We start from the raw sequence: 14,628 nt of genomic DNA, 5'->3' as shown, positions 1-14,628 counted from the left end.
TATCATTAAAGCCTCAAATAGAGAAAAACAAAAGAGTCAATACGAGATTGCGTTTCCACAACAAGCTTTCCTAAGTTACCGATAAAGAAAATTCATTCTCTTATTGAGTAAGTCGAAACAATACAGAAAAATGTGAAGATGAGAAGAAAATAAAGCAGGCAAAATTAAACAGCAACCCATCTGTTACCTCGATTACTACAAAAACGAATGAAAAACGAAGATGGATGAAGATACATCATTATGTAGAAGTTTTCAACTACGCAACAGGTATTATTTAATTAGATCACTAATTTCTTTCAACGTCATTTAAGACCGCTTCTTATTCATAAAATCATTTGAAGATTATAATAAGTCGTAACTATGTAATAGACACTCACACATGCATAACGGATTGTCCTGTAAGTGGTGTAGGTACCAACGACCAAATACCAACGGAGTGTGGGTGATAGGGGCAACTATTTTTTAACAAGAGCACTAAAATTATTCTCTCAGGTCTTATAGGGTTAAAGTTGTGATATTGTGATTATTTTAAATAAAGCAGTGAAATGAAATAATTGAATATTTAGTTTTTGTTGTTTTGGTGGATAATTCCGTTTCTGATTTCCATAGCGAAGTCAAGATACTAAATGAATTGAATCGAAAATTAATCTAAAATTATCTTCCACTGATCACGTCCGGATGCTCCAGAGAAATGAATGTGTGAAACTTAAGTTCCATTTTCGAGAGTCAAAAACTTAATGATCCTTTTATTTTAAGGCGTTTAAAACACTATTCAGCTAATCTGTTGAACTAAACTAAAAATATTGCTTAAATCGATTTGACACCACTGTATTTGACTTGCTCATATAAAGTAATGGACACGATCGGCACATTTAAACCTCCCAAGATAGATAACTAATCGACTTTTGCTTATCAAAATTATCTTGCAATCAAGACAAAAAAGGGGTATAAATAAGCAGAGCTTGAGTTTTAGAAACAACTACAAGTTCAGTACCTGTAAAATGAAATTGGCTCTGGCTTTATTGGCTCTGACCGCGGTCACATCCGCGAGGAACATCAACCTCGAAGATGTCATCGATCTCGAGGACATCACTGCGTACGGTTACTTGACTAAAATCGGTCAGCCGTTATTGGAAAGGATTCGTAAAGCTGAGGAAGAGGAAGATGTTCAGTCCAGAATCGTCGGTGGTTCGACATCGTCCCTAGGACAGTTCCCTTACCAGGTATGGTGTTACTTTGTTTTATTAGTATATGTCTTGATCGTAATATATCTGTCCATTGAATGATTTTATTAAAATTCCATTACTCTTCGTACAGGCTGGACTTGTCATTACCTTACCATCCGGTCAGGCTGTGTGTGGTGGTTCTTTGCTCAACAACAGACGTGTACTTACGCCGCCATTGCTGGTTTGATGGTAGGAACCAGGCCAGACAATTCACAGTTGTACTTGGATCCGTCCGTCTGTTCTCTGGTGGTACCAGGCAGACTACTAGTAACGTGGTCATGCACGGAAGCTGGAACCCGACTCTTATTCGCAACGACATTGCCCTCATCAACTTGCCGAGCAACGTAGGTTTTAACAGTAAGTATTGAAAAAAAAAAAACATTTAACCACATCGTTTGATTAAAATGGTTCGTACACAATTTTTGTGTCGTCGAATGAAATGTCGAAGCAATTGTCCGTCTAGCAACTACACAACACAAAACTTCTTTGCTCTACTTACAGATAACATTCGTCCTATTGCTCTGCCTTCTGGTTCTCAGCTTAATGAAAACTTTGCCGGAAGCAACGCCGTTGCATCTGGATTTGGTCTAACCAGAGACGGTAAGGAGTTTTATTTCTTAGTCAGATTAATTTGTCGTGTTGTATTGTAAGTTTGACTAACATTGTTCTCATCCACAGGTGGTAGCATTTCCAGCAGCCAGTCCCTGAGCCACGTAACGCTTCCAGTGATCACCAACAACGTGTGTCGCAGCTCTTTGATAATTATTCAGTCTTCCAATATTTGCACCAGCGGCGCCAACGGCAGGAGCACTTGCAGCGGTGACTCTGGTGGTTCCCCTCGTTATTACCAGAAACAACAATCCTCTTTTGGTAAGAAACTTAAAATCTTAGTTGATTATTAATTCATCATCATCATCAACCGATATTCATCTACTGCTGGAGATAGGCCTCCCCAATTGCACGCCTTCGATATTTATTTTCTTCTGCGAGTTTTATGCATCTATGTTTATTAATTAATTTCAACTTAATATAAGATATGAACAATGGTCTTAATGAATGCCGGCGTTGCACGTTGTCTACTTTTCTGCCAACTATTTTGTTTTGTTTAAAGGTAGATTCTCAAGTCAATTCTCACTCTCATTCCGTTAAGTGGATTTTAGAAACATTTTTATATAATTATGTACGTGGATATTATGTAGGATTTCTGCGCTAGGTTTATGCCAACCAATGCCGAAGTTTTACAATTTTCTTGTGTTTCTACAGATTGGTGTGACTTCCTTCGGATCTGACCGCGGTTGTCAGGTTGGTTCCCCTGCCGCCTATGCTCGAGTTACCTCGTTCGTCTCCTGGATCAACAGCCGCCTTTGAAGTGTTACAAAATATCTGTGAAATGAAAAACAATATTAAAATAATTATGGCATCCGATTTAATGTTATTTTTACTTCTCCCACTCTTCAGGATGATTCAATGATGTCAAATCGAATATCTCAATGTTTTGGGGTTTAGTAGCTCAATGGTAAACAACAAAAAAATTTGTATCACACTTGCTAATAGTAAATATCGCTCACGAAATTGTTTTGTTTAAAAATCAAAGAAGAAATAGCCGCTACGTCAACTCATATTTAAGGCTTTGGATGAGTCCGAAACTGGTTAGGCTATGTTGATGAACAGGCGTAAACTTATTGAATAAATGATTCCGAATCTGCCACACAAAAGTTATAATATACAATAATATATATATTATAAACAAAACTTTGTGACTTTAATGGAAAAAATACACAGTAGTGGTGATAAAAAAGGGGACAAGTGCGAGTTGAACTCGCGTGAAGAGGGTTCCGTACGATGTTACCTATCATGTTTTTGGAGTTAAAAAATACGTTCTCCTACACATTCCACCTGCAAATGTAAGTTGGTACGCACAATATTGAGTGATTTACAATGTTATTTAATATCAATGACTTCTTATAGGTTTTCCTAGAATCTATAAGGAGAAAACTAATTTCTGTATTTTCTTCAAAATTTTAGGTTCAGTAGTTTCGGAGATAAGTGGGGGGAATGGTCAATTTTCGTCTATTTTCTTGAATAACTTGGAAACTATTTATTTTAAAATTACAAAAAAATATATTTAAGATCTTCTCAACAAGACCTTTCATTTGATATGCCACACGATGCAGTTTTCAATTATTTTTTAAAATTTTCCCCTTCCCCCCAAAAATGACCCCCCATATTCAGATTTCATCTGCTCACGTCACACCTCTGTGTTTGGGTCACAGGAATTGATATGTGTACCAAATTTCAACTTAATCGGTTTATAGATTCGGAGATAATTGACTGTAAGCGACGGACGGACAGACACACGAGTGATCCTATAAGGGTTCCGTTTTTGTATTCAGACGTACGGAACCCTAAAAAATGGTCTGTTTAAACACGATTAAAGTACATTGTCATTCGTTTGCTTGCTATGCACCATAAAACGTAAAACGAATGTATGAACAAACTTTAGTTCACATTTCGATTGTTAATAAGCTTGCTTAAATTATTTTAGTAGTATAAGTATCCCAAATTGAATGTCGACCGCTGTTGCTGACGCTTGTAAAGTCGAGGAGAAGGTTAAGGTAAAGGTCTCTTCTTCTACATCTCTCAATCGTCTCTACCAAAATCCATCGATTCATATTCAGTACTTGAATTATATCATTAGTCCACCGCCTCATTGGCCAAAAAAAAATTTTTATGGGTCACTCCATCTTGAGATCTTAATGGTTTATTTTTTGTCAGTGTATCTTGAGACGTGCGACATATCTGCCCACTTTATTTTTCTGTGAGATCGTGGCTAAGAGCGTCTGGTAGCTTAATGTTTTGTTTTATAATCACGTTCTCTACTTTTGGAATGTTCATTAAGTTCAAAATGTTAGAGCGTCTGGACGGTTGGTTTTTTGTCTAATAATCACATTCTCTTTGAATCTTCATTAATCACTGAACAGAATGCTAATGAACGATGCATGGCATTTGCATTCCTAAAAATGGGTTAAGAGAATTTAAATTAGAAATATTTTTTTACGGATTTTTTTCAATTAGAAATTCTTTCTAAGGGCTGCTCTGCTTTTTAAATTTATAGTCAGCGGAACAGATGTCTTTTGTTTAAAGACGATATTTTTACATTTTGTGACTTTTTAATTTTCAATGTTAATATAAAAAATGTAAAAATACATTTAAAATTCATCCGGCTACGTCAGCTGTGTCATTTCAGGTGGTACCGCTTTTTGAATCAAGCTGGACTCCAACTGGCAAGAACCTCCGTAGGTGTGGGTCGAGGCTCGTGGCTACCATAGGCACATACGAGACAATTATTAACGAGGCCATCTCACACATGATTACTCGTCAGTGAAATCCAAATACATACACATTTATATTTTTTTTGCCATTTCTTTCCCATTTCAGGGTAATTATGGATAATTGATTACAACGGAAAATTTATAAAAAATATTTTATTTATGTTACCAATCATCAGATATCTCATTAAACTGTTCTATAAAAATGCATAAAAATCAAGATTTTTTTTCATAGAAATTATCTCAGTTTGGTTGCGTATTTTTAATATTTAGAATAACTCCATATCCTACATGGCTTAGTGCCATCAATCATTAAGTATACACCAGTCATTATGAAACAATTAAATTATTTATTTTATCCTTATCTTTTAAAGACAGATCGTCAATAATTAATGCAATAAAAACCCAGAATCGGAAGCGATAAATTAATAAACGTAGATATTATATTAGACTTCAAATATTGTCAAAGGGAAAATCCAGAAATTAGTCGGATAAAGTATTGCTTTTGTATTCGTGGGTTCGTTAATCCACTCTTCTTTAAACACGACACCTATCAGTATATTATTTAAATATAGAGTAGGTACTTTTCTATAGGCCCGAGAATCAATGGCGGAATGAATTAAACGCATATAGATGTCGTGGACTAGAGTATGTATGCGTTTTTGAAGCGCATACATACTCTAGTCCAGGATGGATGGATGGATTAGATATTTCAAAATAATGATTTATTTTATGCTAGCTGGCCCGCGGCTACCCGCTTCAAATCAAAAATGATCCGACGGGAATATGAAATCGAGATTATGTATTGTATCCTTACTATTACTAATATTAAATTGTGAAAGTGTGGATGTTTGGATATTTGTTGCTCAATCACGCAAAAGCGGTTGGACTGATTTGGATGAAATTTGGTTTGCATATAGCCATTCACATAAAAAAGAAAAAAGGGTACCTTTTATCCCCATTTATTAAATAGTTCCCTAAGGGAAAGTTGGAAAGGTGTGTAAAAGCTATAAGATCACTAAGGGGATGTATTCCCATGGAAACGGGGATCACCGAACGCTGTAAACTGAAGTCCATTCCTCGAAAAAAATCATACATAGCTCCACATATTAACACCATGAACTACGTCAAACTGCAACAGCCTTTTGGCTCGCTCCTTCCATTTCAATGCTAGTGATGAAATTGTATTACAGACAGGTTGAAGATCTTTTTAGAAGGTTAGTTACAGCTGTCACCAACCAGTACTTGGTTCATTCATACAAAGACTGTGAATCACAAAATTTATCATTAAAGCCTCAAATAGAGAAAAACAAAAGAGTCAATACGAGATTGCGTTTCCACAACAAGCTTTCCTAAGTTACCGATAAAGAAAATTCATTCTCTTATTGAGTAAGTCGAAACAATACAGAAAAATGTGAAGATGAGAAGAAAATAAAGCAGGCAAAATTAAACAGCAACCCATCTGTTACCTCGATTACTACAAAAACGAATGAAAAACGAAGATGGATGAAGATACATCATTATGTAGAAGTTTTCAACTACGCAACAGGTATTATTTAATTAGATCACTAATTTCTTTCAACGTCATTTGAGACCGCTTCTTATTCATAAAATCATTTGAAGATTATAATAAGTCGTAACTATGTAATAGACACTCACACATGCATAACGGATTGTCCTGTAAGTGGTGTAGGTGCCAACGACCAAATACCAACGGAGTGTGGGTGATAGGGGCAACTATTATTTAACAAGAGCACTAAAATTATTCTCTCAGGTCTTATAGGGTTAAAGTTGTGATATTGTGATTATTTTAAATAAAGCAGTGAAATGAAATAATTGAATATTTAGTTTTGTTGTTTTGGTGGATAATTCCGTTTCTGATTTCCATAGCGAAGTCAAGATACTAAATGAATTGAATCGAAAATTAATCTAAAATTATTTTCCACTGATCACGTCCGGATGCTTCAGAGAAATGAATGTGTGAAACTTAAGTTCCATTTTCGAGAGTCAAAAACTTAATGATCCTTTTATTTTAAGGCGTTTAAAACACTATTCAGCTAATCTGTTGAACTAAACTAAAAATATTGCTTAAATCGATTTGACACCACTGTATTTGACTTGCTCATATAAAGTAATGGACACGATCGGCACATTTAAACCTCCCAAGATAGATAACTAATCGACTTTTGCTTATCAAAATTATCTTGCAATCAAAGACAAAAAAGGGGTATAAATAAGCAGAGCTTGAGTTTTAGAAACAACTACAAGTTCAGTACCTGTAAAATGAAATTGGCTCTGGCTTTATTGGCTCTGACCGCGGTCACATCCGCGAGGAACATCAACCTCGAAGATGTCATCGATCTCGAGGACATCACTGCGTACGGTTACTTGACTAAAATCGGTCAGCCGTTATTGGAAAGGATTCGTAAAGCTGAGGAAGAGGAAGATGTTCAGTCCAGAATCGTCGGTGGTTCGACATCGTCCCTAGGACAGTTCCCTTACCAGGTATGGTGTTACTTTGTTTTATTAGTATATGTCTTGATCGTAATATATCTGTCCATTGAATGATTTTATTAAAATTCCATTACTCTTCGTACAGGCTGGACTTGTCATTACCTTACCATCCGGTCAGGCTGTGTGTGGTGGTTCTTTGCTCAACAACAGACGTGTACTTACCGCCGCCCATTGCTGGTTTGATGGTAGGAACCAGGCCAGACAATTCACAGTTGTACTTGGATCCGTCCGTCTGTTCTCTGGTGGTACCAGGCAGACTACTAGTAACGTGGTCATGCACGGAAGCTGGAACCCGACTCTTATTCGCAACGACATTGCCCTCATCAACTTGCCGAGCAACGTAGGTTTTAACAGTAAGTATTGAAAAAAAAAAACATTTAACCACATCGTTTGATTAAAATGGTTCGTACACAATTTTTGTGTCGTCGAATGAAATGTCGAAGCAATTGTCCGTCTAGCAACTACACAACACAAAACTTCTTTGCTCTACTTACAGATAACATTCGTCCTATTGCTCTGCCTTCTGGTTCTCAGCTTAATGAAAACTTTGCCGGAAGCAACGCCGTTGCATCTGGATTTGGTCTAACCAGAGACGGTAAGGAGTTTTATTTCTTAGTCAGATTAATTGTAGTTTTGTATTGTAAGTTTGACTACATTGTTCTCATCCACAGGTGGCAGCATTTCCAGCAGCCAGTCCCTGAGCCACGTAACGCTTCCAGTGATCACCAACAACGTGTGCCGCAGCTCTTTCATAATTATTCAGTCTTCCAATATTTGCACCAGCGGCGCCAACGGCAGGAGCACTTGCAGCGGTGACTCTGGTGGTTCCCTCGTTATTACCAGAAACAACAATCCTCTTTTGGTAAGAAACTTAAAATCTTAGACCTTAATACTTGCGGCGTTGCGTACTTATATGTCTCAATTATTTTGTCCTGATACATTTTCACACACTTAGAGCGTGATTAAAAAAAATCTCTACTAATATTATAAATGCGAAAGTAACTCTGTTTGTCTTTTACGCTTTCACGTCCAAACCACTGAACTGATTTTATACAGAGATGAAATTTGGTACAGAGATAGAGTTGTCCTTGAGAAAGAACATAGGATAGTTTTTATCTCGGACTTTTGAAGAGTTCTCTTGGAAACGCGATATAACCGACCTCGACGCGGGCGAAACCGCAGGCATAAAGCTAGTATATAAGTAGTATAAAACCATGAACAATTGATTCCTTCACTCGGTTCATGCCAAGGCCGAAACATTCAAACCCGTTTAACATGCAAATTTTCTTGTTTCTATAGATTGGTGTGACTTCCTTCGGATCTGACCGCGGTTGTCAGGTTGGTTCCCCTGCCGCCTATGCTCGAGTTACCTCGTTCGTCTCCTGGATCAACAGCCGCCTTTGAAGTGTTACAAAATATCTGTGAAATGAAAAACAATATTAAAGTATGTTAGCATCTGATTTAATGTTTTTATTCCTCCTCTGGTACTTCAGAATGATGCTAATCAACTGTTCAATATCCACTTGAGACCAAATGTGCCTTATACCCATTAAAATTGTTTACGTTAGTTAGTATTAAATAGTAGTTATGCCTCCCACTCCAGTCTTCTGGGCACATTTGCATCGTAGATAGAGATGAGGAATTAAGGCGTATTTAACAGTCAGTCTATTACTTCCAATTTGTACACTCTGCCTTAATTCAAGCTGTTATTTCAACATTACAACAACACATAAAATATTGACCTTTTTTGCATGAAATCGATACATTAAGAAAAAACATGCCGACCAAACTGAAAACCCACCCCTGTTTGAAGACCGCTAGCAAAAATATCTTCACAGATTTCACTAATTTTAGCCTTATTCACGATATTACTGAGCACAGTGTTAGGGTATGAGAAAATAAGTTGCGAGAATCCTAATTTATTGGCATACCAGACATTCATTGATTTGTATTGCAAATTTAAAAGGTAAGTGTTTATATTATTTTTTAAACTACTTTTAGTCTTTCGCAGTCAGTATTAGTAAGTTTCAGTTTATTTGTTGTTTCATAAAATTAACTTTAGATGCATTGTACACAAATAATATTGGGGGAGGCCAAAAAAAAGGTAGGATAGGCAGCAGTATATATTATAATATTTATTATAAGATCATTTTCTTATTGTTGTAAGCTGTTGTAGGATATCCTTAATGCCGTGAATCCGACATTCCGCTATTGACGTGATTTTATTAAAATACCTTAAAGAAGAAAATCTCATATTTCATTTAAATGGTATTTTATAATTAATTATTAGAGAGAAACTGTCGTGAGAATGATTCATTATTAAATGATGTAACGGTTTACTCACGCGTATTTATCGGGGTAGCCCGACTAGTTTCGGACCTCGACTCGCGATCCCGCCGCGTCTGCTCATGATTAAGGACTCCGGTTGGGTCCGAAACTAGAGACCGATGCAGACAGACTGCCCTCGTATCACCAAATACAAATATTAAAGGAGAAGCACACATTGTTGGTGATGTGACGTACTGTTTTTTTTTTAAAGAAACATACATACATGGCTTTTCTGTAAATGTCTTCACAATTAAACTACTTCTTAGCTGATTACATTTTTTCATTCAACATTGCGATCGACCTTATCTAAAAAAGATAAGTAAGTTGAGTCATAATATAATAATAATGAACGAATGTTTGTCTGTTAAGCTTTCACGCCCAAAAATACTGAATCAGTTTAAAGGAACTTTGGTAGACAGATATTTTAGAGAATGAGATCTTACATAGCTACTTTCTCGAAGATAAGGAGTAACGCAAAAAATACCGAATTTACATATGCCACGGTCATTTCATTATGAATTTAATAGTTAGTGATATTTTGCCCCTTTAGCGAGCATCGTAGTCTGTTGAGTATTTTTTTTTTGCAATTTACAAGTTTAAATTCCTTTTTTTGTTTTACATTTTGGAAACTATGCCAATTTTTAAATTTGAGATATGAACACATTTTAACCTCTTAACAGAATACAGACCGAAGATAAGTTACATAGTTTAAATTTAATTAATTTTTTGTCTGATTGATTAAACCATGCTTAATTATCCATTTTCAAGAGGTGTGTTTGTTACTTCAGAACTTTGGACTGGATTTTGTTAATTCTTTAACGTGAAATAGTTTTTATTTGGTCTCATAATCCCAAAATCATGAAGTTTGGCTCATTCGTTTTTTATTTGAAAGTCACACTAATTGATAAAAGATTTATTTTTTTAAGCTTTTTAACTAAGTACAGAATATATATAATAGTACTACGTCCATAAGTTGCAATCCTTTGATCTAGGAGAAAGCTGCCATTATAATAGCCTACAAAATTTCCAACGCACCTGGCGCATTTGAAATTTCACCTTACGAGTTTTTTCACAAGAGCGCAATTCCTCAGTGTCTAGAACGTACCTAGGCCACAGCTCAAGCTTCGGAGTTGTAAAAGCAAAAAAATAATAATTACAAAGCCTTTTAAAAAATAATTAATAAGTTGTTTTCCTTTTTTTTTCTGAAGTATTCTTTGTGTATGTATCAACAGTGTAAACCTCAGCAAAACTTACTTCATTGTAACGTTTTTCTTCTCCGGATGTCAGTTTTTATAGAAAATCATTAAAATTTTGCTATTTGATACTTGTTTTGCTAATTTACGCTGTTTTTGCAGACATTCATTTTAATGTAAAATGCTACTGTAATATTTTATTTTGAAAAGAGTAACTTATGGAGTTTCTTGCCGGTTCTTCTCCATAAGAATGACACTTTGGAACCGTGCAACTAGAGTCAGTAACGTTTTAAAAGTGCCTGAGAAACGGCCTATTTGATATAAAAACTTTTTGATTTCATTTGATTTGAATAGATACATTTGAAGAACGGAAATTCCTCCACTGAATCTTTCGAATCAGGACCTCATCATTAAATGTGAAAAGCTGAGGAGCTTGGTCTGATCTATCTTTAATCAAAAGTCAAAGACAACCAAACTTACCTTAACAGATATCGTATAGGTACTAGCCAAACCGACAGCATAATATTTCAAACGTTTAGCATTAACTTAATCAAAGAAGGTTCGAAATGAAAGACAAACAAAAAATCATTCATATCGGTGAATGATTTGGTGCAGCCATTTAGGAAGAGTTCAATGACATACACACGTACTAGAGTAGATTATGTTCATACTGATAATTGTTCTCCCTTATGATGTCCAAAACCTCAGCTCTCTACTGAACTTTTCCACACTTCTCTATCCCACGACATATTTAAAATGGCACATTGCATTGTTCTGAAATGCGAGAAGGGAAAAAAACATGAAATCAGATGGAGTCATGTATCAAAATAGTTTTTTATTACACAGATATTTTTGAACAGTTCAAAGGCGGCTGTTGATCCAGGAGACAAACGAGGTGACTCTAGCAAAGACGGCAGGGGCACCTATCTGACAACCACGGTCAGATCCGAAGGACGACACACCAATCTGTAGAAAATCAAGAAATTTTAAAGTTTTGCCATTTGTATGCACGTAGTTAGAAATCCTTTTCAATTGTTTTTCTTCATGTTTCTAATCTGACTATAATTCACCATCATATACCCACATACTTATAAATGCTTTTAAAATCCACTCAAAAAAATCTTAGTAACAAACTAAATATTTGAAAATAGATACAATGCCTCAGCATTAAGACCGCTATTGTTCATATTTCGTATCATTAAGGAGTATTATAAAAACCAACGACTTCGATTTTAAGTTTCTCACCAAAAGCGGACTATTGTTTCTGGTAATAGCGAGAGGACCACCGGAGTCACCGGTACAAGTGTTTCTACCGTTGGCACCGCTGGTGCAAATATTGGTAGAGTGAAGAACTGAAGAGAAGGAATTGTGGCACACGCTGTTGGTGATCACTGGAACTGTGACGTGGCTCAGGAACTGGCCGTTGGTAATGCTACCACCTGTGAATGAGAACAATGTAGTAAAACATCTAACAAGGACACGACAATTAATCTGAATAACGAATTAAACTCCTTACCGTCTCTGGTTAGACCAAATCCAGACGCAACGGCATTGGTTCCGGCAAAGTTCTCATTGAGCTGAGAACCAGAAGGCAGAGCAATAGGACGGATGTTATCTGAAAGCAAAAAAATATTTTTTGTACTTGCTGGGCCGAAAATATATTTGCTTCGACAACGCATTAGACACTTAATCAAACGATGCAATTCAAAAATATTTTTGTTAAAAACTTACTGTTAATGATTACATTCATCGGCAAGTTGATAATGGCAATGTCGTTGCGAACAATTCTGGGGTTCCAGCTTCCGTGCATGACTACGTTACTTGTAGTCAGCCTGTTGCCACCAGAAAACAGACGAACAGATCCAAGTACAACGATGAATTGTCTCGCTTGATTGTTACCATCAAACCAGCAATGGGCAGCGGTAAGCACACGCCTGTTGTTGAGCAAAGAACCACCGCACACAGCCTGACCGAATGGTAAGGCAATGAGAATTCCAGCCTGTACAAAAAGGTTTTGAAATTTTAATAAAATATGACTTATAGAAAAATATGACTTCAGTCATGTACCAATAGAAAATAGTTATGAAATTAAAATCCATTTGTTTCGGACAACATAGATGCATATTTTGTTAGTTATACATATATCTTACATTCTAGTGTAAATAACATAAATTATAACATTTTCTCAGCGGCCGCAGTTGCGACTGCGCCGCACTCTGCATAGCAGAGACGATTTTTATTTGAGTATCAAGAACTGAAAGCTGTCTGTATGGGCCAAAGAAAGGGGTCAGTCCTAACAACATTCTGAAGACATTAAAGTTATGTTTTACCTGGTAAGGGAACTGTCCTAGGGATGCTGACGAACCACCGACGATTCTGGACTGAACATCTTCTTCCTCCTCAGCTTTACGTATCCTTTCCAATAACGGCTGACCGATTTTAGTCAAGTAATTGTATGCAGTGATGTCCTCGAGATCGATGACATCTTCGAGGTTGATGTTCCTCGCGGATGTGACTGCGGTCAGAGCTAATAGAGCCAGAGCCAATTTCATTTTACAAGTGCTAAACTTGCATTTGTTTCCAAATCTCGTTTACGAACCTTTTTATACCACTTTATACTACTTTTTGACTTTGATTTCAAGATAATATTGATTAATAATCTTGATTAGTTATTTATCTTGGAACGTTTCATTGTTTCAGTCGTGGTCATGCGCAAGTCAAATACAGTAGTGTCTAGTTGTTTTTATGAAAATTCTTATTTTACATCGACCGATGCGGAATAGTGTTTTTTTACACCGTGCAATAAAACAAGGGAATTTGTTTTTATTCAGAAAAATTGTGTTTAATCTTCGCCTTTCTCGGCACTAACCAAATGGATTTTTCTGGTGCACCTCAGACGCTATCAGTGAAAGCTAATTTTAGGCACAAAGATTCACTATTTTGACTTCTCTACGGTAATATTAATATATGTACCACTGAACTGACCTTTTCTTGGAGGTGCCTTCAAGTATAAACTTTATTTTAAATTTTTATTAGTTAATGTTAAAGTTTATCGTTCACAAATCACTGACAAAAACAATTATTAGGGGTCTTAAGAAATTATTTTTGCTTTAGCCTTTTCAAAGTTGGGATCGCGAATCCGACTCGCAATTGACCTGATTTATTTAAACACAACAATAGATAATTGGAGGAAAGGATTTTCTGCACCTTGACGTAGCTTACAAACTGATGCTGCCGATGAACCGTTATGTTGCCACCACCTGTGGATGACAACTATATACTTAACATTAAATACTACGGTTAATCTGGTCAAATTCGAAAACGATGGCATAATATATAATGAAGAAAGGTTCTTGTTAATGTCAGAATCAGAGGGAAGAGCGATATGGGTGACGTAGCCTGTAGCCAATGGATGATGATTAAAAGAAGGACAAATAATTACAGGATGCCTTTGTGACGACACTTGTAGCGTGTGCGTGGCTGATGACATTTTCATTCAACATCCATTAACCATTTAAGTATATTGCTATTACTCGTTTCTACTTCCTACTTTGAAATACTTATTATCATCAGGGGAACAGTTGCTTTAAATATTATTTTAGGCACTACGGCAAGCGTCTAGAGCGCCTACTGCTAAACATTATAAAGAGATTATTAGAGAGACCCGATTTGGAAAGACATATACATTTTTAAAATGCAACCGATGATGACCCTACTTGTATGAAATCTTCCCCATCTTCCCTCTAACAGATTTTTCTGTAAGTTTTAGTAGATTCATAAGGGTCATTAAAAAGATTAGCAATTACTTTCAACTTGAAAAAATGGACACTAAATAATAGTATTAAAAACTAAAACTTATGAATAATCCGAACTAAAAGGTTGAAAATAATTTTCATAAATAAAAAAAGGAAAAAGCGTGCTATGTTAACTGGTCCCTCGTGAGACTAGCTGACTAGCTGTGTGCACCTCTTTAAATTTTCATTCACTGGATAGCACCATGAGTATAGGACCGGTTCTTTGGCGGTTCTGGGAGCATAC

The 14,628-nt window shown here is 36.1% G+C and overlaps 2 protein-coding genes and 1 pseudogene across 2 annotated transcripts; 2 read left to right on the top strand and 1 right to left on the bottom strand.

Annotated features, from left to right (window-relative positions):
* The first annotated feature begins 974 nt into the window (after positions 1-974).
* On the top strand, positions 975-2,651 carry LOC113495623 (annotated as a pseudogene).
* Positions 2,652-6,811: 4,160 nt separating this feature from the next.
* LOC113495955 (collagenase-like) lies at positions 6,812-8,529 on the top strand. The gene is made up of 5 exons (XM_026874960.1): positions 6,812-7,060; positions 7,155-7,422; positions 7,566-7,664; positions 7,741-7,931; positions 8,369-8,529. Exons 1-5 carry the CDS (start codon positions 6,839-6,841, stop codon positions 8,471-8,473), a joined length of 885 nt encoding a protein of 294 aa, XP_026730761.1. The 5' UTR covers positions 6,812-6,838; the 3' UTR covers positions 8,474-8,529.
* A 2,876-nt stretch (positions 8,530-11,405) lies between these two features.
* Positions 11,406-13,174, bottom strand: LOC113496183 (collagenase-like). The gene is made up of 5 exons (XM_026875328.1): positions 12,921-13,174; positions 12,322-12,589; positions 12,107-12,205; positions 11,836-12,029; positions 11,406-11,556 (listed from the first exon to the last, which is right to left on the bottom strand). The coding sequence occupies exons 1-5, from the start codon at positions 13,140-13,142 to the stop codon at positions 11,452-11,454; spliced, it is 888 nt and encodes a 295-aa protein (XP_026731129.1). The 5' UTR covers positions 13,143-13,174; the 3' UTR covers positions 11,406-11,451.
* Positions 13,175-14,628: the final 1,454 nt, after the last annotated feature.

This window comes from Trichoplusia ni, chromosome 7 (assembly GCF_003590095.1).
Source record: "Trichoplusia ni isolate ovarian cell line Hi5 chromosome 7, tn1, whole genome shotgun sequence".
In the NCBI taxonomy this organism is placed as follows: domain Eukaryota; kingdom Metazoa; phylum Arthropoda; class Insecta; order Lepidoptera; family Noctuidae; genus Trichoplusia; species Trichoplusia ni.
Note: the sequence above shows the minus strand (reverse complement) of the source record. Positions and strands in the feature narration are given on the sequence as shown.

Coding starts and splice junctions, on each gene's coding strand:
- LOC113496183 (XM_026875328.1), bottom strand. CDS start 13,142: ATGAAATTGGCTCTGGCTCTATTAGCTCTGACCGCAGTCACATCCGCG. Junction 12,206..12,321: donor GATGAATGTAATCATTAACA/GTAAGTTTTTAA, acceptor TTTTGCTTTCAG/ATAACATCCGTCCTATTGCT. Junction 11,557..11,835: donor GAAACAATAGTCCGCTTTTG/GTGAGAAACTTA, acceptor GATTTTCTACAG/ATTGGTGTGTCGTCCTTCGG.
- LOC113495955 (XM_026874960.1), top strand. CDS start 6,839: ATGAAATTGGCTCTGGCTTTATTGGCTCTGACCGCGGTCACATCCGCG. Junction 7,061..7,154: donor TAGGACAGTTCCCTTACCAG/GTATGGTGTTAC, acceptor CTCTTCGTACAG/GCTGGACTTGTCATTACCTT. Junction 7,665..7,740: donor ATTTGGTCTAACCAGAGACG/GTAAGGAGTTTT, acceptor TCTCATCCACAG/GTGGCAGCATTTCCAGCAGC.